Source organism: Semicossyphus pulcher, unplaced genomic scaffold (assembly GCF_022749685.1).
Source record: "Semicossyphus pulcher isolate SPU_LCO1_2020_fin unplaced genomic scaffold, fSemPul1.0.p SCAF_13, whole genome shotgun sequence".
Taxonomy (NCBI): Eukaryota; Metazoa; Chordata; class Actinopteri; order Labriformes; family Labridae; genus Semicossyphus; species Semicossyphus pulcher.
In genome coordinates this window covers 21,807,896-21,822,113 of record NW_027211637.1, presented here as the reverse complement: position 1 = coordinate 21,822,113, position 14,218 = coordinate 21,807,896, and the positions used below count along the sequence as shown (strand labels likewise).

Below are 14,218 nucleotides of genomic sequence, written 5' to 3'. Positions count from 1 at the left end.
TACGTGGAGTACGTGAAAGCACCACGGGCCTGGGTTCTCCTTCTACGTCAATGACACTGGGCGGTTCATGAATGGGGTTTTGAAGTGGGAGGGCCCGTGATCTGACTTTACCAGGCAGGAAAAAGTGGGTGTTGCTGCGCTGTAGTGTTTGGTTTGGTGCGATGCATCTTCATGACTGTTTTTAAACACACGAGAGGCAGTTCACTGTGCTTACTGACTGCGCTGGAGAGATCAGCCGCGAGCAGAGCAAACATCCATCCGTTGAGACGTGCAGGCCAACTGCCGCCGTGCAGCGGGGGAAAGCTAGCTCCAACCCAGCCTGACGTGAGAGTGGAGAGCCGTGTCGGTGAGCCATGGGTTTCCGCAAGAAGAACAAGAGCCCACCGGTGCTGAGCCACGAGTTTGTGATCCAGAATCACGCCGACATGGTTTCGTGTTTGGCCATGATTATCCTCCTCGGCCTGATGTTCGAGGTACTGTGTGAGTGGACAGGACAGGAGCTGTTGTTAGCCAAATCGTGCTAGCTGCTGCTGCTAACGTTAGCTGATATGACAGCAGCAGCACTCCAGGGGCAGGGCGCTAGCGTGTCTTTCTCCTTCCCATCTCATGTGTCTTACTGCTTGCCAAAGAAGATGGCGAGGAGGCCCACTGACTCTGCTAACAGGTCATTTTACTAGTAGGCTAATCCCTCGCCTCCATAGTATATCAATAAGTGGACCTGGCCTTTAGTAACAACATAGTCAGGCTAGAAGTCTGTCTGCATGCTACACATTTAATAGCCAGCCTTCTGGTTCGACAGAGCTGATTGGTACCTTGCCACGTTTGAATGAAACAAGATAGCTTTCCCCACACTAACCTGTCCTCAACCAAACCCAGTCAACAGACTGAGAGCTGAGAATACTGTGAAAACTGATCAGATTTTGTCTTAATAATCCTTTATCTGTGAAGATGAATATTGGTTGTTGCTTTGTCCAGAGTCAACACACTATCATCCTGGCACAATAAAGTTATTGCAGTAATCATAGTTTAATCTTATCTTATAATATAAATACAATTTTGCTAGAGGCACTTAGCAGCCGCTCTAGGCAGCCCCTGGGGGTCCCCAGACCCCAGTTATGCAGGAAGAAGTGGATACAGGTTCTTGCAATGACACAGCAGCCCTCGCCTATAGCACCTAAATGAATTGATTTTTCACATTTGTTTGATGTTTAAAGCTTCACACCCTGTTTATGTTTACTTGTCAGCAAAAAGTTATCATGACAAAGAGTTGGGTACCATTCAAAGGATTATAGTCACATCTATTACAGAGTTAGTTTATTAACACAAAGGCTTAGCTTCTCAGACAGATCTCTCTTCTCACTCTGAATCAGTCCATTAATCCTGTTTGTTGTATTGTGTTCCAGGTCACAGCAAAGTTCGCCATCATGTTCATCACAGTCCAGTACAATGTAACACAAGTTCTAGGTGAGCCCATGTTTTATGGTAACGTGACACTTAATTGATGTTAATTCTGCCTCTTTAAGCCATCTTTTAGACTTTAAGCTTCTAACTGTTTCTTTGTTTTTCTGCAGACGAAAAGAGTGAGCCAGTGAACCTTTACCAGTACGGCCCTAAAGATGTGGCAACTGTTTTTTTCTACCTGCTCATAGCGGTCATCCTTCATGCCTTGATACAAGAATACATTCTCGATGTGAGTATATGAACATCCAAACAGCAGCCATCATATTGGCTCACATTGTTACACAGTGGCCTATTATTATCTATTTACTTATGTCTCTCCACTATCATTACAATTATAAAAGATGACACAACCTGTGCACTCACTACAATCGTCTTTGTCTAGTTTTTTTTTACTTCAAACCCATCAGATACTGCCACATGCATTGTCTCTATTCTTGTCTATGATTCAAGTTTTACAAAGCTGTTTGCAGATAATCAGGTCGACACCTTCCAGCTGCCTTTGCTCTGAACCAAACAGTGCTCACGATTCTCCTCACATCTTTTGTCTTTCGTGTGAAAAATCGCTAGCAGGCGAGCGTTAGTAGAAGACTATTTTTAAATATTTGTATTCCAAAAATAAAAACCTTTTTATGGAACACATTCAACAGTGTAGAAAGACTCTTTTAAACATCCGTCTCTCTTTAAAGAACAGGATTCCACTTCTTAATGTCTGTCTTCAAACACTAATCAGGTGCCCTTGTGATCACTGAAACAGGTTTTGCTTGCAGTAAAATTGGCTGTTAAAAGATCATTTTCTAATGTTCTTACAATTAAAAATGTTACACCTTATATCTTAGTCCTGAAATGGGATGTGAGTTACAGCACGAAGCACACTTCTCAAATGAAAATTCAAGAACTAAATGTCCCCCGCATCCACATTTGATCATTTGAATGTGTGTTTTTATTTCAGAAAATGAACAGGAGGTTGCACCTGTCAAAAACCAAACACAGCAAGTTCAACGAGTCTGGACAGCTTGCAGCGTTCTACCTGTTCTCCTTCATCTGGGGCTGCAGCATCCTCACAGCGGTACGAGGGTCAGCAGGCACAGAAACACAATGTCCCAGCCTGCATTAGGGCTTTATCTAATGCTTTTCCTTTTTCTCTCTCTCTCTCACAGGAGGACTTTGCTACAAATCCTACTTTCTTATGGGAGGGTTACCCACACACTCACATGGTGTAAGTACAGATGTATTGATACCTGCCTCTAAAGTCCATGTTTATCATAGTTTGGATATTAGGTCAGGCTTTGTTTGATTCCATTTCTCACACTGGTTTGACTTGTCGTGCATGGCACTTTATTTTAAATAGAAGTTAGAGAACAGTGCACCACGCACAACATGATCTGTTGTATGTTTATATAATATAATACAACTGTCTGTGCTGAAGTACCACACAGGCTCTCACCTTTGCCCAACTGTTCTCCTCTCTAGTTTTCAGGTGAAGTTCTTCTACATTTGCCAAATTGCCTATTGGCTCCATGCACTCCCCGAGCTGTACTTTCAAAAAGTACGAAAGGTGAGTGTCATTTTTTTTTTTAAATGAAGTACTTGTACAGAAAGAGATTTCAGGTTTTTGTAGTTGTACTGGGTAAGCAGAGGAGCTTCAATTAATCTACGTATGTAAATGAGTAGTCTTCTGTCACACATGGACAGATCATGTGTGCAATATGTTTATAAAGGTTCGAGATAGGTCTTTTCTTAGTGGAATTAGCATGTAGAAGCTATCACGTATTATTCCTCCTTTCCCACTGTATAAACACTGTTTTTGATTTGGGTTTTTTAAAATGCTGAATGTGTGTGTAGCTGTTATGCATATACGTATTGCATACATTCATTATCTAGTGTAAATTGGAGCCAAGCGGATGTCAAGGCTTAATTAGTTTGGATAATACATCCTAGCGTCAAAGCTAAAATGTGGTTAATGAGCCTGGGCTGTGCTTTAAGGGTCGCAGACTAGAAATAAAATCATTGCATCTTAAGAATGTTTCAATATAGAGTAAGTAAAATGACTTTTAAATGTATACTGAGGTATTTAAGCTGTAATGGCTAAAAATCTACATAATAAACTGCTTTGTCATTCAGATACCCCTCCAGCAAACATCACTGTTGTGTGCAGTAAAAATATGTTTCTCTCCCTCTTTGTTTTGTTCCCACAGGAGGACATCCCTCGCCAGCTCTATTACATTTGCCTTTATGTTGTCCACATCACGGGTGCCTACGTCTTAAAGTGAGTGAAATAATACATTTTCTTTAGCATTAATTTTTAAAGAAAAGTTTTCTCTCTGAGATCCCTCAGATCTAATTTATCTTGGAAAGTAATGACAATGTTTCAAACCAGTGTCTGAGAAAGTTGTTTTGACCTTTCAGTGTGTAAAACGCAGTTTACTTTGCAGCAAAGGCTATAAAAGTGAAATAAAAATTACAGGATAGACAATGTTCGTCCTATCTGGCTTTCTCCTATTGTCCGGAATTCACATAGGTCATCTTTAAACTCTACGCCTGGTCAGCTGACTTTTCCTCTATATGGAGAATTCTGTATTTTGGTTTGTGAGCTCTTCCTGTCTTTTTTACAAACAAGTAAAGGTCTTCACGGGTCCAAAATTTCATGCCTGAACCCTAAGAGACTTGTAATTGTTCGACCCGGAACCGGACCCCACTATTATTTGAAAGCTGGGACCCAAACTGAGTTCTGTCGGACCCGACCCCGGCCGGGCGAAACAGACCCGATCAGCAACGACTTCACAGCTGATTGCTATTAACAAGTTACTGCTAGTCAGCTGTCAAAACAAGCTCCAACAAACACTTTTTGTCCTACCTGTGTGACGCAGCCTTCTCCCCTTTGCCTGGCTGTGCATATGCTCCATCCTCCGCCAAGACAGTTCATTAAACACATCCAGGTATTGTGTTATCCATGTCGTGTTGATAAAAACAGAGATGCTAATCCACTCGTTATTTCTGATTGAAAGTCCACATGCTGTCACGCAGACGGATGACAAACGCGCGGCTCGTTTAGAAGACACACACACACGTGTTACGCATAACTTGTCCACAATTTGCATAAACAAGGTTTTACTTCTTTATATTCATTTTCTTTTAGTTTTTTCGTCCACATCAGTGAGGAAGGTATCCATCGTTACCGGTTTTTGCTTCAACGTTTCTCTGAACCTGCAGTCACGTGACACGTCACTCAACTCGTTGTTGCTCTTTCTTCCATTTTTTTCCACTTTACCTCCCACACGTTCTCATGCCAATGACACATTTTTGCAAGTTAAAATACAAACACAGAAGCACACAGCACTTTAATCACGAACGCTTTCTTATCACGGCTGGATCTTCCCGGATCCACTTGGGTATTACTCATAATGTTGAACAGACCCGGAACAGAGGAATATGTGGACCTGAACCCGTCCGGGTCCCTGGTCCTGAGGTTCCGGTAGACCCTTGAAGACCTCTACAAACGAAACTCTTATCTTTGCTTATCCCCTTCCTTTTATTTTTTATCTCACAGAGATTTGTAGAAAGTCTTCAGAGGGTGTAAAACTGTTAATTTTAACCTCCCCTCTCTCTGTGTCCCGTCATGTGCAGCCTCCACCGACTGGGCCTGGTGCTGCTGGTCCCTCACTACCTGGTGGAGCTCCTGTTCCACGCTTCACGCCTCTTCTACTTCAGTGACGAGAACAAGCAGAAGGGGTAAATCTTTCCTCCAACAAGTCTATGTTGTCTCAGTTGGCGTTTAATATTCAAAGGGCAGTTGTGCCTTGATCTGAACAACCTGATGTGATGTATTGTTGCCTTTACAGTTTCACTCTGTGGGCACTACTTTTTGTCATCGCCCGCCTCCTCACCCTCACACTTTCCGTTCTGACATTTGGCTTCGGACTGCCCCGTACAGAAAACCAGGGCTTTTCTCTAGCAGACGGCAACTTTAATGTGCTCACTATAAGGCAAGTAGCACCAAGCTATTTTAGCTTTTGCGTTAAATTTAAGGAGGTTTTACTTTCCTTTTCATCACTTTTACTTTTGTTTTAACTAAATTGTTTCCTTCACACCCCTCAGGATGACGTGTCTGGCAGCTATCTGCCTCACACAGGCCTGGATGATGTGGAAATTCATTAACTTCCAGTTGAAAAAGTGGAGGGAGCACAGCCAGAACCAGGCGTCAAAGAAGAAGGTGGTCAGCCCAAAGAGCAAACCTCACAAAAGGGAGCCTACGAGGGGTGAGCATTCAGGAAACCTCAGCATCTTTATAGTCCGGCAAATATATATGATGTAATTTCTTCTCATTGTTGAACATAAATATTCATCAGGATTGTTTCTATTCTCTTGTCAGGAGGTGCTGCCAATGGGGTTGTAAAGTCAGAGGATAAAACATCGCCGCGGGCAAGAAAAGCCAAAGCTTCATAGAGACGGAAGAACTGGGGGGACAAAAAAACCTGAGTGAGGGAGTTCTGACAATGTGACATTATGTCTATACACAACTTCAGATTTTGGCTCTCCAAAACAAATGTTTAAGCGCACTAAGAAACCTTACATAACTGTCCCTTTGCAGTTGAAGCTCCTTTTTGAGAAAGGTTCAGTGTTACCGTCTGCGAGAAGTGTTTATTATTGATTCGGGTCGTGTGTGGACGGGACGTTGGCAGGACAGAGGTGGTTTTGATGCTTTAACAGGATAGATTTAGCTCTTCAAAGTGTCCTTTTGTTTCAAACTGGCTGGGTGCTTTAAACTGAGTTGGTAATTTAACAGGAACCAGTGTTCTTCAAGGTATCGTAAAAATCTGTGCGGGATGTTATTTTAAGTTTGGACCTTGTTCAGTTCAACTCACAAGCCTTTGTTTCTCTGCAGGACAGCACTTTGATGATCTGCTGCGGTCGGGAAAAGATCCTAAATAAGTGACTCCAGAGGAATATTTGTGCTATTTAAATATTCAACATAGCTGCAGCCAGAAAACTGAAGCTTGTACTTAACTCATTGATCATTTACTGCCATTTTTTTTGACTCTCTGCCTTTGAAATCCTACGTATGACAGGATTGAGGCACTTTTTGTGTTTGCTTTTATCACGAGCCTGGTTATCGGCTTCACCCTGTTTCGGGGGGCTCGTCCAGGTTTGGTGACGCACCAAGAGGAAGCTTTACTTTGACCTGAGATGCTGTACTGTATGCATACAGTTAAAACTTTATAATGGCATGATTGGAAAGCAAGAAACAGCTTTTTTTTAATGGTAATGTTCATGCATGAGGGTTTAAGGCTAAAGACTTTATGGCTAGCTCCTACATGTGCTGTTGAGTTTGCATCTCTCTCTCACACACACACACACGCACACACACACACACACAAGCATTCAGTGGCCTTTTTACAACTGCTGCAAGAGGTTTGAGTTATTTATTTTTGCCATAAACTACAGATAGATATTATTTTCTACGCTTTGAGACGCTATAACCAGCAAACACGGCGGTACATAGCAACTGCGTTCAGTTAATCCAAACAATACAATCTTTCTTCAAGTGTCCTTATAATGTCGGTGGTTTGTATCACTCGTTCTGCTCGTGTCGCGTTCTGTTTGCCTTCTCTGTTTGCTCTCTAATTCTTGGGTATCGGGGGACAAGTTATTCACCACTTACGCTCAAAGTGACATCCCATGGTGCAATGGGAGGTGTGTTTGTATGCCTGTGCACTTAACTCGTGTGGGTACAGTATTGTTTCGCCTACTGTGTATGTGAATTAACTGGGTGTGAATGATGATGACAGCGATGTTTATTGCTTGTCTCGTTAAAAAAAAACTAATTGCCTGCGTGCAGAGCATGAAATGTGACAATCTGTTCATTGACTCCTGCCCTGTGTTGGATTTCACCACCACTTCCTGTCTTTTAGTTCACTTCGGTCGGACCCGTCTCTGCTCCCACGACACTCCCGTGTGTTAAAGCACTGAGCTGTGGATCGGTGTGTGTTCTATAGGTTACTAAATGCTTCTGTGCGAACGTCTCCGCCCCCTCAGATGACCTTTCCTGTGTGAGAGAGATTCTGTGACTTCTGTTTTGTCCTCTCTGCTCCACCTTTTCAATGATTCTGACATTGCTACGGAGTGCACGCATTAAACTGTTGCTGGCTAAACTCTTCCCTCTTATCGGCCGTGTCCTGCTCTACTACTTAACCACCATGCATGTGACGCTCTGTACAGAAAAGACTGTACTGTCTGTCTGCGGACAGTTGGAGTCTAGAGCAGGGAGGAGATGAAGATGCCACTCATTTTTTTGCTCCCTTTAGCGCTCCTTATTGGGACTTTGGTGGTCTTTAAAGCCCTGCGTCTGTGCATGGCAGTGTCATAGGAGGAAAGGAGGAGCAGAGGACGTTTGTACCAGCCTGTTATTAAAACTGTCTCAGATGTAAAAGAGAAAAAAAAGCTGACTTAACCCTACACTGTACTGAAATATGTGTCAGATTTTTAAGCTATTTTTATAGAGGGGGAACTGTTGAAATTCACTGTTGTTCAGTACACACGTGTGAATATTTGTTTTGCATCCATATTAATATGAATTGTTTTTTTATATAAGAATGAAGCTTGCTGAACTGTTAGCGTGGGTATACGTTGTGGTATGAGTGTAAACATTTACTTAGCTTAATGGTTTATTTAACTTCATGGCCTTATTAGAGCAAAATGAACTCAAGCGTATAACAGTGCTCACTTAACAGTATGCTGCAGGCTTACGCTGCAGCTTTCACAACTACGTGTTTTATAATAGTGATATTACACTGTCATCGACACATGAGTTTAAATATATGATCAGAGGACGTATCACGTTGTGTCTGTTTAAGTCCTGCAGGTGTTTTTTCTTGTCGTGATTACAGACCTGCATGTAGAACTTTGCAGAGTGAAACCATCTCTAAGATTTTCCTGCTCATCGTACGTCCAACAATCAGCAGACGTTCAGGTTCTGAAACACGAGCCGCTGTGCAGTTCACGCCCCCCTTCCTCGCTTCGAGACACAATGGCCTGTATAATCCCACAGGAATGCACTTTTTGTTTGCATAATATGCATTATGTCAGGGCACCGCAACACAGCGTCCTCACTTGGGCTGCCTCTGCATTGACTCGCAGTGATTTACAAATAGGAGTTGCGCAATTTTAAATTGTTTATTATTGAAAACTAAATTAAAGAACTGCAATGATTCAGCTGTAGGAGCGACCTCTAGATGGCAACAACAATTAATGCATTGACCACTTTTAAAAAAAGACAAAAGAGACACACGTTTGTTGTATTCTATTAACTCATTCTGCATTGATTTGTTTTTATTTTGCAGCTTATTTATAGATGTTACGATATATATTTCCTTTTCAAATACGTCGTCTCTGAACTGCTCTGATGGTATATATTTATGCAAATTCTTGTGCGTTCTGATCATTTTTCTTTGTCACTATTTTTTTATTTCATGTTTGAATAAAGCTTTTATTCATTACGCAAACTTGTCGAACATGTTTCTCACACTGCCCACAGATGTAGTAGAACAGGGTTTCAGAGTGCACCGTGAACGATGAGAGCTGTAGATAATTATCCACTTCTGAGGTGAAGCAGCACAGAAATTCACAACGCACGGTATTGGTTTTTAAAGCTTCCCTCTCTCGACTTCTGCTCGTTACAAATTTTTCCACCTATTTCACTTAAGGATATATTTGAAGACCTACTTGATTTTAAACATTCTTCATTTATACTTCCCTTTGGGGCTGGTGTCAGGAGACATGATGAAATGTTGGTCAAATCCTCCTTTTTTTCCTCTTTTTCTTTTTTGCTAATTACCACCAGGGGGCAACAGTGAGCTTTTTTTGCCTGAGGGACAGAGGCAGTCTGCAGGGGCAGAGCTGCATACAGACCTGCATTAATAAATCACCAGTCAGAGTGAGGAAGACAGAAACATTGTCTTATCACCCAGCATGCAGCTCAACACTGTTTAGCAGACTTAAGTGTGCACAAAACCAACAAAAATGAAACGACTGATGAGTTAATCCAAATATTTCACACGTTCGACCTCCACCTCTGCTTCACTGTTTGTCTGTCAGGGCACTGTAAACATGACGTCTGCATCCAGAGGGTGAGGAACGAGCACCGCGCGGAGAAGAGACACCTGCAGCTCACTGCTAATGTGTTGTGTTGTTTCAGAGTAATGGCTTTTCTCTGGGCAATCAGACAGCATGATGGATCAGAGGGACCCGGAGAGGCAGGCTGGAGCTCTGCAGGGTCAGCACAAGGACAAGAGTTCACACACACGCTCTCCATCACACACACACACACTGATGGCTGTATCACTAACCCAAACATACATGACCTGAACTTACTGAGTGTGCTCTAAAAGCAAACTTGCAGCGTCCAAGAGTAGGGATCGGCCAAAGCAAGAGGGGGGGGGGGGAATCACTATCCCGCTCTTTCCCCCCCCTTAATTCCTCCCCTTCATCCAATGAGGATAAATCTCTCGCTGAATCGTCAGTATTATGTGTAATTTCCATATAAATTAGCTTCATTAAAAGGGGAGTACTTTCTTATTTAACGAAGCTCATTTGAAATTCTGTATTTAATAAGACATGCAATCCCAGACTTGCAGACTAATAGCCGACAATTAGCAGGACCGGAGCATGTGTGCGCGAGTGTGTGTGATCCTTTGTGTTTGTGTGTGTAATCCTTTGGAAGTATTGTGGGCCCTCCTTGTTATTTTCATTGATTGTCTTAAAAGAGCAAATTGGGCAGCAGCTGCTCTCTCATTCAGGTTTACTCGCAGTGATCCATGAAGCGGGGTGGAGATCTAAGACGTTCACGACCTCGCGGCTATTTGTGAGCGAGCAGACGAGAGGGGAGTGTTTGAGGTGAGAAAAGGAGCAGGTGTAGAGACCGGTGAAGGACAGAGGGTGGAAGGGGCGGAAACATCTGGACGGATCAGAGGGATGAGAATGAAAAGCAGACGGAGCAGAAGAATAAACAGTACAGAAAGTCGGAGAAGACAGAAGAAAGGCGGAGCAATGCTGAGCAGAGTGCTAAAATTTACGGTAAAACAAAGCAGAATAAGTTCTTTGGCAAACAGCGGAATAACAGAAGACAAACATAACAAAAGGCTCTGAGGCTAAACATTTATCTTTATGTGTGGAAGTTCATAAACTGTGAAACAACTAAACGGGCATAAACAAATTAAAATGGAAATCAGTCTTCAAGTCAAACTTTGAGTTAGCACAGGGACAGATTTGAGTCGTAAAGGTAAGCAGGGACAGAGGTTCGAGTAATAGATGTTTTGATCCTGCAAAATGAAGAAGCCTAAACTGGTAGTAATCGTGTTGCATGCTTTCAGTCTGGAGCAAGCAAGTAAATCTAAGGGATGGGAAGTTCTGGTGCAGGTGTATTCGAGCAAGTGACCGAAAGAAAGCTGACTTAACAGTGCAGATTTTATTTTACCATTTTCAAAGGGCCGCCATTTTCCTCTGACGTCTTGCCCCGTTGGAAGCTCAAGTGCTGTCATAATGTGGCAATTATGTGTTCCAGGTTTCAAGTGGTGAAAATGTAGTGAATCTGACAAATCATTTAAATGCTTCTGGATTAACAATGGATGGTTAGAATCAAAAATATGTCAAGCTAAAGAAGCTAGCACAAGCCTTAAACCACTTCCCAGCTAACGTTATAGTTTGCTAGAAATATTAGCATTCCTATCATATCCTGAAACACTATGCTAACTTTAGCTATCTAACAGCCTAACAGCTAGTATTGTAAGCTAGGAAGTGGTTTAATTCTAACATTAGCATTCAACCACTTCCGGGATCATGTAACCGTTAGCTGTAGACTATGTCGGAGCGCTGACTACTCAACCAAAGAGGAATGGTTTGCTGAAAGTTGATGGTCCAACTCCTAAAAACAGATTGAACTTAATGTCATGTTAGCAACCAAGCTAACCAAACTGATAGAAAAACTGCCATCTTGAAGAGCTTTTCTCCCTATTATTTTCAATTACTCGAAATGATGTATAATCCTGGTAAACATTGTACAATCAATAAAATAACTAGCTAGCGTTGGTATGTTCCTGGCCTGCTAATACATTATAAAAGAGGCCAAGGTTTTCCAGCCTCTTGTTTAGTTCCTGGAAGCTTAAAGCCAATCAAAACTGCTGGAGAAATAATGAGAGTACATGTTAAACTAAACTCTTATATCTGTCCCTGTGTGCTCTCAAATCTCGATTGGTTACAGCTTGGATTTGTTCATTGTTATAAACTGCTGTGGTCATTATGTTTATGTCTTAAGTGGCATTAGTGCCTATGGCTGTTGTTTGCATGTTGCAGTGCGAGCTTACAGAGCCAGTGACGACCTCAGTTATGGAGTCAGCATGTGTTGCTTTTGCCTCAAGCGTTCATTGAGAAACAGAAATGATCCCTAACGTAAAGGTAATATGAATATCATTTACGCCTGTCCTGTAGACTGTGTGGACTGTTTTCATTGAGTATTCTAGCGTGCAGCTGTGCAACACCAAGCTTTGCATGTGGTACATGAATCTTTACACACCTACCCACATACATGTGCATAAACACACACACACACACACACATGGCCCAGCTGCAACTGGGACAGCTGACAGCACTAGCAGGGTCACGTGTGTTTGTACAGTCTCATCTGTTCCTCCATAGCTTGAACTCGCTCGGCAACACTCAGCGTGTTTGTGCACTCTTCCACGGTGGCGGTAAACATACAATGCCACACTCCATCTTGCCGTCTCACTTATTCACACATTTGAGATGAGTTTTTTAAACAGCCATACAGCTGCCCACGTTATTTTTGTGTATTTTTCAATCGCATTGCATGGAAATCGCATTGGATGAACCGTTGGTAGGCTTCTTAAACAGCATTGGAGGCAGAGTGCATATGATGATTCATAAATCAATGACAGCTAAATTTTACTCATAGCTTCATCTTTATCGCTGCTCCTTTATTTAAAGGCAGATTTCCACATCTCCTTTTTCTGGAGTCTTCTCTATAGAATTTCCTCGTCTTTTGAATCCACATTATAGGTCCATGTGAGCGCTCACAAGCCTACTTCAAACCATGCATACATAGTCTTGGTGACCTCTTAACCTTGCTGCATCTTTGTTGAGCTTCCTGGCAATATGTAGGTATGTAAGTGCTGTCGATACAACACCAGCCAACTCGGTGCTCTTCTTAAGGTGCCGTCTTTACGAAGATCACCCTCATGAAAGCTGCTCATCGAAAAACTCAATGGGGAAAGAAGATTCTTCCAGTCAGCCTGTGTTGTGTAAGCTCACATTAACTTTACCTCCACTCTGCCTTTATTCATAGTGTACATGGTCACATATAAAGGAGACACATATAAGGCTGCAACTAAGAATTATTGACTCATCTAACAATTATCTTTATTAATCATTGGGTCTGTAAAATGTAAAGAAACAATGAAGATGCTCAGAAAGATGTCATCAAAGAGAGCGTTTCCTGCATGTGGCTCGCTTCTTTTCTCTCTCCATGTCTCACATCTGTATTAGTGTGTGTGTGCATGTGTGTGTGTGTGTGCATGCTCGTAGCTGTTCCACTACCCTCCTGAAGCCTCGTCTCTACCTGTGTGGAATTTTAAACAGCTTCCCGGTTTCCTCTCACCTTCCCACAACTCTCTCTCTCTCTGCAGTCCTTTAAAATCTCACTGAGGGAACGTCTCAACAATAAACTGAGCGCAGGTAAATAAAGCACAGTTGTGTTACGTCCACACTGTAAGCATCTAATGGGTGTATATTAGGCTGTAAGTGTGCTTTATTGTATCTTTGTTACAGTCTGAGGTGCTCTTACAGTAGAAGTGACTCTCCTGTGTGTGTGCGTGCATGTGTTTCTCCACATTACATTTCATTTTCTGCCATTTCCGTTTTCTTGTAGCTGCAGGCAACGCGACGGAATTTTCCAAATGATGGACAATGAGTGCCGAAATAATGTGGTTTTAAATATTGTGGAGCCAGCTGGCTGTAGAAAAACAACTCTCCACTGTTTCAGTCCATCAGGAACAGGCCTAATGAATTAAAGTGTTCACTACAAATTGCAATGGCGACATAGCTACTTAAAAATACACAAGCTGATATTGTCAAAAGCTGTTAATATTTCCAAAAGTCATTTATTTGCAAGCACAGATCTAAAACCACACCGATTTACAATCTAAATATAGCTTTCTTTCATCGTCCATGTAGTAGTTATTTAAAGGTCTCAGTATACTAAGTCTTATGTCTCTCTAATTACACTGGCATTCCCCTGTTTAATGATCATGCCAGTGGTTTTTCCCTCTTTAGCCCATTTGTTACAAACATACTTCACACTGCCAGCCATTTTCCAAATCATACAATAATAACGTGTTATAACTTTGGATGTCTGCTTCCTACCTCCCAGGCAGCCATTAGTTTCCCCTCATTTGACATGGTTCATAAAGCAACTTGAGAAGTTAAGAAGTTATGATAAAATGATAATTAGAATAATTTAATTACAGTAAATTCAAAACCTTCAGACGAAAATCAATTTACCAATTTAGCTAATTTACGTGAAACACTTTTAAAGCTCCTGTGAGGAGTTTTTCACTGGTTATGAAACAGACTGAAATTTATTGTGATGACTCTATATGAGCTACAAAAGCAAACCAGACCATCAGCGACAAGATTGATTATTTCTATGTAGTTATTTTTAATGCCTGACACTGCTGGCAGGGGGGAAGGT

At 41.9% G+C, this 14,218-nt stretch overlaps 1 protein-coding gene across 1 annotated transcript; it reads left to right on the top strand.

Moving 5' to 3' along the window:
- Positions 1-101: 101 nt before the first annotated feature.
- On the top strand, positions 102-8,907 carry LOC138590140 (translocating chain-associated membrane protein 1-like 1). Its single transcript, XM_069660709.1, has 11 exons — positions 102-473; positions 1,404-1,464; positions 1,572-1,690; positions 2,411-2,527; positions 2,619-2,677; positions 2,932-3,016; positions 3,657-3,727; positions 5,086-5,190; positions 5,301-5,444; positions 5,557-5,717; positions 5,831-8,907. The coding sequence occupies exons 1-11, from the start codon at positions 354-356 to the stop codon at positions 5,902-5,904; spliced, it is 1,116 nt and encodes a 371-aa protein (XP_069516810.1). The 5' UTR covers positions 102-353; the 3' UTR covers positions 5,905-8,907.
- Positions 8,908-14,218: the final 5,311 nt, after the last annotated feature.